General features: G+C 45.9%; 1 protein-coding gene across 2 annotated transcripts in view; it reads left to right on the forward strand.

Moving 5' to 3' along the window:
- The window catches only part of DOCK5 (dedicator of cytokinesis 5), a 219,521-nt gene that overhangs the window by 57,959 nt on the left and 146,284 nt on the right, over positions 1-15,278 (forward strand). For both annotated transcript variants that reach the window (XM_067039910.1, XM_059071707.2), the window contains exon 2: positions 1,542-1,625. In XM_067039910.1, the coding sequence (XP_066896011.1) occupies positions 1,542-1,625 (84 nt within the window). The remainder of the gene's footprint in view (positions 1-1,541; positions 1,626-15,278) is intronic.

Here is a 15,278-nt window from a genome sequence, read left to right on the forward strand (position 1 = left end):
TTGTGGCTCTCCTAACAAATTACCACAAACTTGGTGGCTGAAAACAGGAGGATTTTATTCTCTTGTAGCGCTGAAGGCTAGAGGTCTAAAATCAAGGCCTTGACCGGCTGTGCTCCTTCTAGAGGCTCTAGGGGAGATTCCGTCCTTTGTCTTTTCTAGCTTCTAGTGGTCGTGCACGTCCTTGACTTGAGGTCATGTTCCTTCCACCTCTGCCTCCATCCTCATGTTGCCTTCTCTTCTGGGAGACTCTCGAACCTCCCTCTGTCTCCCTCTCCTCTGGATACGTGTGATTGTCTTTGGACCACACCCTGAATTTCCAGAGTAACCTCCCCTCCGTATCCTTAACTAACTCACACTTTTTGCCACTGAGGAAACATTCACAGATTCCAAAATCTGATGTGGATATCTTTGGGAGGCTATTATTCTCCTTACCACAACAGCTATGAATATTCACACGAAGTTTCCGTGTCAGCACGTGTCCATTTCTCTTTGTAGATAACTGGGCGCGGAATTGCTGGGTTGCATGTACGTTTATGTTTAACTTTTTAAGAAACTGCCAAACCGTTTTCCGAAGAGGTTGTGTCATTTTGTGTTCCTACTAGCAATGCATGAGGGTTCCAGTTTCTCCACATTCCTGCCAAGTCTGTCTTTTAAAAATTAATAGCCATTCCGGTGGGTGAGAAGTTGTATCTCGTTGCGGTTTTACTTTGCATTTCCCTGATGACTAATTGCTCTTGGACGTCTTTTCTGGTGCTTATTAGTCATCATATACGATGCTCGGTAAAATGTCTCTTCAGAGCTCTTACCTATCTTAAAATGGGATTGCCTTCTTCTTTTGGAGTTACGAGAGTTAGTCTACTGTTTCGTATGATTGTGGTCCAGTCATTGCCAGTCCTAAGGACCGTGGTGATGGAGGTCACCTTGATAAGGAAGGGCTGGGGCACCCCATTTCCCCAGGGTACCTAGAGCTGGGGCGAGGCAGCCACCCAGGGTTCGTCTGTTACTGGGGGGGTAGGTGGACTCACACGTGGTCCGTTGACTGCCACTTACTGGGTCAGGGAAGCCGGGAGACGGCTCGCCCTATGCCCTAGAGATCATAAGCTCAGTGGCGTTGTAGGCTGATAGCTCTTGCCACCATTTTAATTAAGGAGTTGTCTCAGTAATAATATATTTACTGTATCTCTTCCTGTACTAAACTATTAAAAAAAATCCCTGGTACAGGGACCACCTCTGAGGGTTTCAACACTCTGTCTCCAGCCTCCAGCACAGTATGTGGTACATCGTAGGCAACCAACCAATATTTGTTGGATGGAAATATGACTGTAACATACCAGTGATGGGAGTCCAGGAGGATGCTCTCTGCTTTCCAGTGGGGGATTCACCTGAAATGATTAAAGAGAGGGTTATTTCTTAGAGGAGTGGTTCACTAACCACTGAATGTGCTCTCTGGTGACTCTCTCTTTTTTTTTTAATGCGTTTGGTGACTTGTATTTTAACTGCCACTGACGCCATCATTTCCCTCTTTTATTTCTCCTTTCCAGCGATCTATAACTACAGTGCCTCTCAAGATGTGGAGCTGTCCTTGCAGGTTGGAGACACGGTTCACATCCTGGAGATGTATGAGGGTAAGTCTGGATGGCCTTCTGCCAGACACGGAGCAAGGCCCAGACAGTAGAAGTTAGTTATTCATAAGGCACTTAGAGCACATATCAACGTGCTTTACTTCTGAAGTGATGCTAGTAAAAATCCAGGAAGTGCTTAGGGCACACAGTTTGGGACTGTGGGTGATTTCAAAACAACCAGCTGAGTGCATGAGTGCAGACTTGCCCAGATACCAGAATCAAAATATGTGACCGGGGAATTTCCTGGTGCTCCAGTGGTTAAGACTCCGCGCTTCCACTTGCAGGGGTCACGGGTTCGATCCCTGCTTGGGGAACTAAGATCCTGTGTGCTGTGCCGTGTGGCCAAAAAAACCAAAACCAAAATATGTGACTCTGCATTTTGTGAGGTTTCAGTGCTGTTATACGTATGCCATCCTATTTAATTCTTACGGCAGTCCTCTAAGGGTGGCAGGACAAGGGTGTTTTTCTAATTAAGGCAAATTATGTCTTATTGACTTTCAAAAATAATAGAACTCTAGGGCTTCCCTGGTGGCGCAGTGGTTGAGAATCCGCCTGCCGATGCAGGGGACACAGGTTCGTGCCCCGGTCCGGGAAGATCCCACGTGCCGCGGAGCGGCTGGGCCCGTGAGCCGTGGCCGCTGAGCCTGCGCGTCCGGAGCCTGTGCTCCACAGCGGGAGAGGCCACAACAGTGAGAGACCCGCGTACCGCCAAAAAAAAACCACACACAAAAAAATAGAACTCTTAAAATTGCACAAGTTAACCCATGCTCACTTTTTTAACGTAGTTGAGAAAACTGATGTTCAGAGTAGATAAGGTGCCTCACGTCATACAACTAGTGACAGAGCCAAATGAGATGAAGCAGTGTTGATTTCCAGTGGCTTCTCATGAAGCAAGACCTTAATACACGAGAGATGCTGTCTCTTCATAGGAACTGAAAATAAATAGGAAAAGCATATAATTCAACTCATATTCTAAAAGGCAAAAACATTTATTTCTTTGTAAAATTCTCTCAGATAAGATAATTGAATAAACCGATAAAAATTTTTTTAAAAAATGTGACTGGATGCGGAAGGGCCTGACGCAGCACTGGCTCCAGAGGAGACATGTGTGCTCTGGTCTGGCGGGAGCTCGAAGGAAGCCCAGCTGCTGAAGTGGCTCTTTCTTCTCAGCACGAAAAGTTCCCAGACTCGGGGAGAAATGAGGGAGAGACTTAACTGGTGTCGCTGAGATTCCTTCAGAGAATTAGGTCAGGACGACTTTAGGTCCGGAAAGCCTACTAGTATATTTCCTGCAACTAGGTCAGGCTGGGGAGGGGGTCCCAGTTAGCCTGTAAGTGGGCTGTCGGGCAGTTACCCAGGGCTCCCGGGTCATCTGAAGAGCACAGGTCATGTCTGCACCCACCCCACTCCAGGCTTCTCGCTCCAACTCAAGCTCTCTAAATCCTAACGGCACTCATCCACGTGTCCACGTTTCTAATCCAAATGCCTAGAGCACAACAAACATTCTCTAGGCCCCTAACATTGAAGATCAAAGCAAAGAACATTGAGGGTCCATTGATTCTCTCTGAAGATCGGGGCAGGAATGAGGTGGGAAGCTAGGCAGATTTTTCTCATAGGGTGAGGCTTGTTAGGACAAGAACTCTGGATTTGCAGGGTCTGCCCCCCCCCCCCCCCGCCATGTAAATGGTTCTGATGATGGCATGGCAAGGGTGGTCGTCTAGAACCTAGTGCGGCTTCCAAGGGCAAGGCAGACAGACACAGGATGGGGAAGAGGAGATGGGAGGTCCGGAGGAAAGGAAGTAGGGCTCGGCCATAGGAACGCTAAGCCGTCTGCTGCATCGCACAGAAGACTGTGCTTTTACTCTTCCTCCCTTTAGTTTTAGGCAGAGGGCTGGTGGTTTGCATTATCCTTCTCCCCTTCACACACTTCAGAGTGTCTTCGTGCAGCTTCCAGGGGCAGGGGAAGGGAGGGAGGGCTGTGTGGACGCTTCCCACTCTATTCTTTCTCTTCCATTAAAAAAAGTAATAATAAATTTATTTATTTTATTTTTGGCTGCGTTTGGTCTCCGTTGCTGTGTGCGGGCTTTCTCTAGTTGTGGCGAGTGGGGGCTACTCTTTGTTGTGGTGCGCGGGCTTCTCATTGTGGTGGCTTCTCTTGTTGCAGAGCACGGGCTCTAGGCGCGCGGGCTTCAGTAGTTACAGTGCGTGGGGCTCAGTAGTTGTGGCTCGTGGGCTCTAGAGCTCAGGCTCAGTAGTTGTGGCACACGGGCTTAGTTGCTCCGCGGCATGTGGGATCTTCCCGGACCAGGACTGGAACCCGTGTTGCCTGCATTGGCAGGCGGATTCTTAACCACTGCACCACCAGGGAAGCCCCTCTCTTCTATTTTTATTCTCACCATCTTAGGTCCAGCCAAACATTGATTCCATGGCATCACCAAGACACTAGGGATCATCTACTTATCTTCTTTTTTTAAATATAAGTTTGTTTATTTTTTTAATTTATTTTTGGCTGTGTTGGGTCTTCGTTGCTGTGCACAGGCTTTCTCTAGCTGCAGCGAGCAGGGGCTACTGTTGCGGTGTGTGGGCTTCTCATTGTGGTGGCTTCTTTTGTTGTGGAGCATGGCCTCTAGGTGCGTGGGCTTCAGTAGTTGTGGCTCGTGGGCTCTAGAGCTCAGGCTCAGTAGTTGTGGCGCACGGGCTTAGTTGCTCCATGGCATGTGGGATCTTCTTGGACCAGGACTGGAACCCGTGTCTCCTGCATTGGCAGGTGGATTCTTAACCACTGCACCACCAGGGAAGTCCTACTTACCTTCTTGAACTCCTTTACGTATTGAAATCATAGTCTCTTCAAGCTTAACTAGGTCATACAGCTTTGTCTGGGGCCAAATTAATCTACCTAGTCTTTATGGACACACATTTTTCCATTATACTGGCAAAATGCACATGTTCAGTTTCCATGGGCTTGAAAATAATGTATATTTTACGATTACTGGGTGCAAAGTGCTATAGATGACAATTAGATTGTGATTTTTGTCCTTCTTTTTTCTTCAAATTTGCTGTATGCTAACCATCTTTCTGCTTTTCCTGTTGCTGAGAGAACTGTGTTAAATCTTCCACCATGATTGCAGTTTGTGTCAGTTTACAGTGATGTCCGTTTTTTGCTTTCTGTATTCTCAGAACTGTTTTTAGGTGCATACAATTTTAGAATTGTTATATTAGACAATTCCAACTCTTAATTCTTGTTTGTAAAAGTTTTTATCATTATCTTCCTCTGCAGTAATGCTTTTTTCCTTGGTCTTTTTTGTCTGAAATTGCAGCCAATTCACTGGCAGTGCCAGGGCTTTCCTGACCCCACAAGGCAGTCAGAAATGCTGCTTAGCCGCTCAGGAATCTTTTCTTAATTCATCAGATGCCCCAAGAGGAAAGCAACCCCCAATGCTGGCCTCATCTTTCTGAGTTTGTTCTTTTTCAGATCTAGACCTGACAATTCTTTACTTTACCATGTTAGCTCCTCTGTGTGTGTATGTGTGTGTTTGTGTGTGTGTGTGTGTGTGTTGTATTGTCAGGCTTTTCTAATTGACCTGCAGAGTGTGGGAGGGAAGAGCACAGAGTTGATCTGAAATCAAGTAGATGATAACTTTTAAATACATTTTCAAAAATTCTTTTTTTCATTTTTATGTGACCCCAGGGTTTCTTGAAATAGTTGATTGAAACACTTTGTCCTCACATGATTCATATTAATGGTAATTTTAAGCGTGTGTATTATTTTTACTTTATTGCGCAATCTCCCAATCGACCAGTGAGCATTCCTAAAAGTAGCACTCCTATGGACCAAGCTTGGTAGAATATAAATGTAAACACACAAACACGTCTGTTTCAGATACCTTCCGGAGCTTGAGTCCAAAAGCCACAGTGCGCTTAATATATTACAACTTACACAGCGGTACGCTTGCCAGAAGTGCTGGCCCAGTTGACAGTCATAGAAAAAACTGTTACTTGATCACTTCTGCATCTGGACTGTGATGATCCAGGTGCTGTAGGTCCTGACAGCAAGAAGACAATTTTCTTGTTAATTGTTACCATACAATGCTTGGAGGGCCAGCCATAGAATTCTTTCATTTCAAAGAAGGACATCAGGGACTTCCCTGGTGGTCCAGTGGTTAGGATTCCATGCTTCCAAGGCAGGCGGCACGGGTTTGATCCCTGGTCAGGAACTAAGATCCCACACGCTACAAGGCGTGGCTGAAAGTAAATAAGTGAATGAATGAACGAATAAATGAATAATAAAATTTAAAAAAGAAGGATGTCAGTGCCTGTTCTGTAAAAGTGGACATGTGTCAGGGTGTGAATGGGGAGATTTAAAGCATGAGCTTATTCACTTCATTAACTGCCAAGTGGCAGGTCAGCTTTACAGAGATGATTATACTGGCTAAAGGTTTAAACTAGTGTTTATTTTATGGGATTAATTTTTTTTAATGGTGCGTGCATTGCCAGACGCAGCGATAGGTACTTCTGTCTGCTAAGTACTTTGAGTTCTTGGCTGGGTTCTCAAGTTTCTTGATTATTCAAGGCAGTTCAGGACGCAGTGAGGGCAGGAGGGCTTTGCAGACATTAAACATGATGGAAATGCTGAGTAATAACTTGTGTTCAAGCCCTCCTCCCCCACCTCCTCTTTCCTTTAGAAAAATAAACAAAGTGGAAACACCCACAGTACTGCCAGATGGAATTGAAGGGTGGTGCTGGCACCATTTCATGGCCCTGGCGTGCGGGGCGGGGGTTGTGTCTTTCAGCTTCCTGTCAGCGCTGACTCCAGGGGTCCCACCCCGCCAGACACCCTGCCTTTGAGATATTTGCGTACCAGACCTGGGTGGGCTCTTCTGGTGTGGACATGAGTTCACCTTTCTGGAACCCAGACTTGAAAAATTCTTTTCTGCCCACAACAGAATACCACTTAGGACTCTCTCCTTTTGCTGTTTTCCGCCCTGTGGTTGAATGAATGATTCCCAAAGTGGTAGCTCCTTGAAGGCCCGCTCCTCCTTCATCGGCAGGGCCCGTGCCTGGCATAGCTTCCAGGATACAGTAGGTGCTCAGCAAGCCTGTTGTATGAGTGAAGATAAATGGGAGATCAGGGCAAGCCTGTGGGAGCAAAGCAAGGTAGTGTGGAGAGTAAGGGGGATGAGTCCACCTCCACAGAACCCCCGATAGTACAGGGCAGGGCTGCTTTTCTCCTTCTATGAGACGCCAGCATTGCCCTGCCCTGTGCAGACTGCATGATGGGTTTGGTTACCGCGTGAGCTGCTTTTTCCAATAACGGCTTTATTGAGATAGATCTCAAATACCATCCAGTTGACCCATTTAAAGTACACAATTCAATAATTATTTACAAAGTACTCTGTTCACAAAGTGGGGCAACCATATCACACTATCTACTTTCAGAACATTTTCATTATCCCCAAAAGAAACCCTCTACGCATAAGTGGTTTTTACCCCCCAGCTGCAGGCAGCCACCAACCTAATTTGTGTCTCTGTAGGTCTGCCTATTCTAGACATTTCACGTAAGTGGAATCATGTATTGTGTGGTCCTTTGTGACTGTCTTCTTCTACTTAAAATGATCTTTTGGGAGCTCACCCATGTTGTAGCATGTGTCAGTACCTCCTATCTTTTTATTGCTAAATAATATTCATTGTAGGCATAGTTTACATTGTATTTATCTGTTCATCAGTTGATGGACATTTGGATTGTTTACAAGTTTTAGTTATTATGAATAATGCTGCTGCCATGAACTACAAGTTTTTGTGTGGATATATGTTTTCATTTCTCTTGGGTGTATCCTTAGGAGTGCAACTGCTGGATCACACAGTAACTCTTGTGTTTAACCTTTTGGGGAACCGCCAGGCTGATTGCTTGAGCTTTGGCTCCAAAACAGGAGACCACGGTCCACATGAGAGAGTTACCATTCCTCATCCCTTATCACCGTTTCTCTCTGTAACCTTGCCCCTGAACGTCATTTGTTACTAAAAATAAGGGAAGGGAGTAGAATTGACTGAGAAGCTGTATATTGCTCATTTTTTATAGACCACCAAGAACTGTTTGCCTTCAGAAACTTTTTCAGGGAACAGAAATCCTCAAGGACTAAAACAAGTGTCCTTGCCTTTCTTCTTCTTTGGCACTGGCCTGCCTGTAGTCACTGCCATGTCTTTGCTTCTTTAACCAGAAGAGAGTTGGCAGTGAGACAGCCGTTCTCCGTGTTCTTTCCCACCCCAGATCCATGGGCATGACTGAAAAAGCACTGATAACCTGGGGGAGATTCCAGTTGTGGTCATTTATTCATTCAACAGGACTCGCTGAGCAAGTATTATGCTCTTCTGTGCCAACTACATTTGTTGACCACAAGAGGTGTTCTAGGCATTGAGGTCACCTGAGTGAAAAAATGGCAAGGTTTCTACTCTCACAGCGTTTTCATTCGAGAGGTAGACAAAACAAATGAACAAAATATGTGAACAAAAGCATTCAGATGCTTATAAGTGCTATGGGGAGAAAAGGATGGTGTTATATAGACCAGAGGCATATGAAAGTGGTGGAGAGCGAAAGGAGAAGGACCACTTTCGTTTGGATGGCTTTGTCCCCATCTTATCTAGGGTAACTGTCCGTGGGCAAGACATTTGAACTCTCTTTGTGTCATGGTCCTTTCGTCTAAAATCGGATCACTCGTTGAATTGAAAGTGATTAAATGAAAGTGACTTGAAAAGTAAGGTTTCAGGATCCCTGCTGCCATGAACCTCTCCTCTCCTGTAAGTATCCAAATTCCAGTCACAGGTGATTTCAGGCTCAGGGTTTGTTGTTTCACCGATGGGTACTGGTTTCCTGCCTTTGATTCATATCCATTATTTAACTCATTTTCAGCTCCGTAAACCACTCACAAGCTTAAGAGAGAGGGTGACTGGTGTTAACAGTGATTTCTGGGGGTAAACATAACACAATTGGCTCCTGTTGGAAATAACAAAATGAGATAATGTCTCAAAGGCGTTCCAAGCTCTGCAGAAGCAGGTACAGCATAAAGTTTTATATTATTTCAGTGTAATTTGTTAAAGACCCAGAGGAGAGCACAAATGATTGTATTGGAACCAGAGGAAACAGGCAATCCTGAAAAGTTGAAATAAAAAGGAGCATTTGTCTGTATACAGGAGGTCCCCAACATATATATTTCTTCTGTGTGAAATGAGGCCAGTTTTGAAATACACCTTAATCAAGAAATCCACTACCTTATGATATGAAAAGATATAGACCTGGATTATGACTTGGGCTATACATGTTTTGAGTCTCATCTTTATAAAGCAAGCTTTTTTGAGTAAGTACAGAGGGCAGTATTGTGATGGGTAGGTAAAGTTACATGGCACTAAATTTTAGCTCCATAGCTGACATAGCTGACAAAACTTTCTAATAGAGGCATAAGAAAGAAGAGAGTGTATCTGAGGATTTTTTTCCAAGAAGAGGCTTAATAGGCATCTTTCTGAGATGTGGCATTAAGAACCCTCCATTGGAAAAGGGAACCCGCCTACACTGTTGGTGGGGATATAAGTTGGGGCAGCCACTATGGAAAACAGTATGGAGGTTCCTCAAAAAACTAAAAATAGAATTACCATATGATCCAGCAATTCCACTCCTGGGCATATATCCAGACGAAACTATAATTCAGAGAGATACACACGCCTTTATGTTCACAGGAGCACTATTTACAATAGCCAAGGCATGGAAGCAACCTAAATGTCCATCGACAGAGGAATGGATAAAGAAGACGTGGTACATATATACTATGGAATACTACTCAGCCGTAAAAAAGAATGAAATAATGCCATTTGCAGCAACATGGATGGACCTAGATGTTATCATATGAAGTGAAGTAAGTCAGAAAGACAAAGTCAGATACCATAGGATATCACTTATATGTGGATTCTAAAATACGATGATACTAATGAACATATCTGCAAAACAAAAACAGACTCACAAATATAGAGAACAGACTTGTGGTGGCCAAGGGGGAGGCGGGTGGGGGAAGGGAAGGATTGGGAGTTTGGGGTGAGCAGATGCAAACTATTATATATAGAATGGATAAACAACAAGGTCCTACTGTAGGGCACAGGGGACTGTATTCAATATCCTGTGGTAAACCATAATGGAAAAGAATATGCAAAAAGAATTTATATGTGTATAACTTTACAGCAGAAATTAACACAACATTGTAAATCAACTATACTTCAATAAAATTAAAACAGAAAAAGAACCCTCCATTGGATCATATGATACAGTAAGGCCCTATCAAACCTTTTCAAAACGTCTGATTTGAGAAGTTGTCACCTCCTACTATCCTGTGCAACAGTGAGTCGGCCTGGCAGTCTTGTCATCCCGTCCTCGTTCCTCTTTTCTATTCACTTCCTTCTCTCTTTGCTCAGCCATGCCCAATGACCATAAAACTAGTGAGAGACAAAATCAAAATTGATTTAAAAAAATCAGTCTTTAACAGCATGTGTAAAAGTTTACTGGGTTTAAGCTGAAATAAGGCATTCGATGTATGTGTAACTTTCATTTACTTTTGTTACCCCATTAGTCAAGACAATTGAAACTTTATTGTAATTCGGAATCCATAACCTCACCATGTTCCGGTTAGAAAAACAACTGCCTTTCTCAAACGTAAATGGCACTGAGCCCAACAGCTTGGATTTTACGACAAGCATTGCGTGCAAACATTTTGGCTCGAGCCTTGAACGCAAGGTAGGCCTTGTGGCATTTTGGTGAGTGTGCCGGTGACTTCCCACATCTGTTTGACCTTTACCTTAAAGACAGCTGGTCAGCTACTACTCCTGAGGACACATGTTCCCGAGATGTGTTTTTCCATAGACGTGTGTGGCAGTAGGAGGGTGTTTACAAAAAAAAAAAAAACTAATTAAAAAGTAGAGCTGGTGAAAAGTCTCATCTCAGGTTTAATCTTTTAAAATTCTTATTAGAGTATAGTCGATTTACAATGTTGTGTTAGTTTCAGATGTACAGCAAAGTGAATCCGTTATATGTATATCCACTCTTTTTTTTTTTTTTTTTTTTTTTGCGGTACGCGGGCCTCTCACTGTCGTGGCCTCTCCCGTTGCGGAGCACAGGCTCCGGACGCGCAGGCTCAGTGGCCATGGCTCACGGGCCCAGCCGCTCCGCGGCACGTGGGATCTTCCCGGACCGGGGCACGAACCCGTGTCCCCTGCATCGGCAGGCGGACTCTCAACCACTGCGCCACCAGGGAAGCCCTATATACTCTTTTTTAGATTCTTTTCCCATATGGGTCATTACAGAGTGTTGTGTAGAGTTCCCTGTGCTATATATAGTAAGTCCTTATTAGTTATCTATTTTGTATATAGTAGTGTGTATATGTCAGTCCCGATCTCCCAATTTATCCCTCCCCCCAACTCAGGTTTAATCTTATCCAAAAGAGAATGCCTTCTCCTGTTTTTCCTTTTGAGATACATTCGAATGTTCTTCTAAAATTCCATCTTGAAAATTCGTGTTATTTGCGTATAGGCAAGCGTAGAATCTTCTAGGATCAGGTTCGGAACCGTTTCCTGAGTGGAGCCTTCGTTCGGTTACTTCGTCGTGAACTGGTACTTGGCGTTGGCCCATTTGGGCCGCGGCCCACGTGCTGAAGGAGGCAAGCTCAGCCTGAAAGCAGAGATGTAGTGGGGATGCTGTAGGGGAAGGTTCTCGTGAGGAAGCCTCTGGATTTGGTCTCCAAGGGATCTTGGTGGGATCAAGGGGTCCAGAAGGCGGAAAAGTGATGAGCAGGCTCCTTGCGTCCCAGGCACGTACACGCCCACTCAGGCTGTCTTCTCACCTCTGAATGCTGGCCGTTCACATTACTTGGCATGTAACTTTTTTTAAAAAATAGATCTGTATTGGAGTATAATTGCTTCCCAGTACTGTTTTAGTTTCTGTTGCACAGCAAAGCAAATCAGCTGTATGCACACACACTGGCATATAACTTTTATCAAGAGTGCCTTAGGTGTTTCATCCCCATTGCAACATATAGCCCATCAAACCATCCTGGGACTGGGTAAGACTCTGAAGGGTTCTTGGAAAGAAAAAGGCCTAGAGGAAAGTTTGAAATTGATTGAGGGTAAATTGGAATTAGATATTTTTCCTCTTGCCTACATCTGGAGAGAGAAGGATAAATAGATGCCTCTTTTCTGCTCATGGTGATGTCAGTAATTCATGATCTTTAAAAGCATATAAGGAGGCCTAGGCATCATAAATATTAACCCTCTGCTAAAGCGCCCCCATTTTATTCAACCCACGGAGGCAAATCATTCAATAGAAAGTGTTGTAGGAGCAGAAAACACGCTACCTGTAAAACGTATGTGCTACAAAGGGGTCTTACAAAAGCTCGAGAACATCAGTTCTTCTCCTGGCCTTACCTAGGGAGGGACCAGGCAAGACAGGAAAGGTTCTCTTTAAAGATTATTCGTCTAACCCTTATATTCTGTATAGGCATCCTCAATGATTGTCTTTTGAACAAGAGTATTAAATGTCTGTGCATTTCACTTTGACAAATGAAATAGATTTTATTTTATTTTATTTTTTTTTTATTTTTTTTTTTTTTTTCGGTACGCGGGCCTCTCACTGTTGTGGCCTCTCCCGTTGCGGAGCACAGGCTCCGGACGCGCAGGCTCAGCGGCCATGGCTCACGGGCTTAGTTGCTCCGCGGCACGTGGGATCTTCCCGGACCAGGGCACGAACCCGTGTCCCCTGCATCGGCAGGCGGATTCTCAACCACTGCGCCACCAGGGAAGCCCGAAATAGATTTTAAATAGCTGTACCTAGCAATTTAGCCTGTCTTTTAAATGACAGGAACAATGTCCACGAAATTCCTAACCTTGAATGCTTGTTTAGTTTTCACCATGCAGGAATAAGAATCTGTTGTTATCGTTGGAAACGAAGGATATGGGTCGGGGGACTTTTTCTTCTTTAATATGTGGTGTTCCTGGCAGATTCATTGCCCACTGAGTGTTTCACCAGGCCTTAGAGTCACCTATTCTGGTGACCTTTGAGTTCTCCTTAGGCTGTATCCAGTCTCTGCTCAGGCCCTGGGGTGTTCGGCACCGTGTTTCTTGGTTGTGGTGGCCACTGTCATATGGTTTTTCTATCGCCCAAGTTGTTTCTTCTACTTTTTCTTGTTCTCGTTCCCTTAAAGTCATGTTTTCTACCCTTTTCTTGGGGCAGGGAACTTACTGTTGGAAAATAAAAGTATGTCTTCTTATCAGCCCCAAGGGCTCTGGGGAGAAGCTACCCCCAGCACGATTCCAGCTTCTGCTGTGTTTGTCATCGGTAATTTAATAATAATTTAGAGAGGTTCTGCTCCCCCTTCCAGAGAGCACACATACGTGCCTCAGAAAACAAATGAATGAGAACTCCATCTAGAGTCTCCTACTGTCATCAGCATAGGAAGCAGATGAGGGCCCTAAGAGTAGGAGCTGGTCCCTGGATTATGTCCTGGGGTCCTCACCATTCCAGCCTTGGCGTTTTCCATTCCTCTACGTGCCAGGCATTGAGCGAAGGGCTTTCATGTACTGCATCTCGGTGCTTACAATCCTGGGAGATCAGAGTTACTGATGCTTGTTTAATAAATGTGAATGTCAAGGTTAGGAAACTTGAAGACATTCACACAGCTCTGAAATGGCAGAGCTGTGATTCCCACCCAGGGTCCCATGGAATCCAAGGAGAGTGTGCTTTCCACGTCCCAAGGCCTTTGAGGAAATAACACTTCTATTTGGGACATAACGGACAGTTTTCCACAGTGGGTTAGGTTCTTTCGCTTTTTTTTTTTTTTTTTTTTTTTTGCGGTACGCGGTCCTCTCACTGTTGTGGCCTCTCCCGTTGCGGAGCACAGGCTCCGGACGTGCAGGCTCAGCGGCCATGGCTCATGGGCCCAGCCGCTCCGCGGCATGTGGGATCTTCCCCGACCGGGGCTCGAACCCGTGTCCCCTGCATCGGCAGGCGGACTCGCGTTTTGAATGGCTATCAGACGAGTCTCCCGTCACCCCAAATGTATCAGCTCTTACTGGACTTACTTCCCTCCATGGCTTTTCCATGCAAACCAGTCACTCTGGCCAGCGATCTCCTCCCTGCCCTCCGAGCTCACTACGTGCTTGGACCCGCTTCACCCCCAGTGCTGGGTGCCTCGTTTGCCCTTCACACACACCTCCTCCCCGGCCAGTTTTCAACAGCTGGCTTCCTCTGAGCAGGTAGCCATGTCTGTTTTCGGGGAGCAGAGCAGAATATCCACCCCCCCCCAACACACACAGAGAGATTGGTCCCCCTCCTGCAATCCACACGCTCCAGGGAAGCATGACAGAGGCGGTGGGCAACCGTTACAGACAGTCTGTCCAAGCCCCTTAGGTCTGACAGGTGGGTCTGGGATGAGATAAGCAGAGAGGTCTCTGGAAGTGTCTCTGACCCCCCCCCCAGCCGGTGGCAGTCTCTCCTTCTCTGCGTGTCTGTGGATGTGTAGCTCGGGTCCGCAGCTGTGCCCTCCCATGTGAGTTAGTAAATAGGGCACGTGGATGGGACCCACTGGTCTTTGGCTCTGACGCTCTGGGGAGGTCCCACGTGGTTCATATTCTTCCTCTTGTTTCTGATGTTTTGCCACCAGGACTCTTAATGCTGTCCCCACTCTTGGGTTCCACCTCTGCTTCTGTCACTGCTTGTCTTATTGCAGCCTTGACGGTGTCTCCTCACCCCTGGCTGTCTGGGTCCACAAAGTGGGGCCCTGGGGTTCACGTTTGGAGTCTAATGCTGTAGTCTCACACTTTCACTTTTTTTTTGTTTTTTTGCGGTATGCGGGCCTCTCACTGCTGTGGCCTCTCCCGTTGCGGAGCACAGGCTCCAGACGCGCAGGCTCAGCGGCCACGCCTCACGGGCCCAGCCGCTCCGCGGCACGTGGGATCTTCCCGGACCGGGGCACGAACCCGCGTCCCCTGCATCGGCAGGCTGACTCTCAACCACTGCGGCACCAGGGAAGCCCTCACTTTCACTTTTAAGAGGCATTCCACTGAGGAAGTTGGAGCAGGTTTCTAGGGGACCAGGTGGAAGGGGTCTTAGGTTCGGGACGGGGTCACACTGGAGGGCTTTCCTCCCTTCAGCTGATTTGTCCTCTGAGCGGAGGCTCACGCATTTCCAGCGCCTCTGCTCGGGATGAGTTTCCTATCTTACTGGAGCCTCCCTCCCGACTTCTGTCGTCTCTGATCTCAGTGTCCTTCTCAGGCAGCTTAGGTGGTTTCATGGAAAAAGCAGTCTGTACTGAAATTCCAGAAATCCTGGTTAACTAGACAGGCAAGTTTATATCTCCCCCCTCACCTGTGTGTCTCTGTTTTACTAGCAATTAAATTAGAAAGTCTTCCAGATCAGGGGTTGGGGTTTTTTAGAGGCCCAAACTCCTTGAGTGAGGCCCCCCACCAGAGCCCAGCGTAGTTCCTTATAAAAGCGAGGCTCCTTCAGTGTATCTTTTTAAAAAAAATAAATTTATCTATCTAGTTATTTATTTATTTTTGGCTACTTTGGGTCTTCGTTGCTGCATGAGGGCTTCTCTTGTTGCAGAGCGTGGGCTCTAGGCATGGGGGGTT

This window comes from Kogia breviceps, chromosome 8 (genome assembly GCF_026419965.1).
Source record: "Kogia breviceps isolate mKogBre1 chromosome 8, mKogBre1 haplotype 1, whole genome shotgun sequence".
NCBI lineage: Eukaryota > Metazoa > Chordata > Mammalia > Artiodactyla > Physeteridae > Kogia > Kogia breviceps.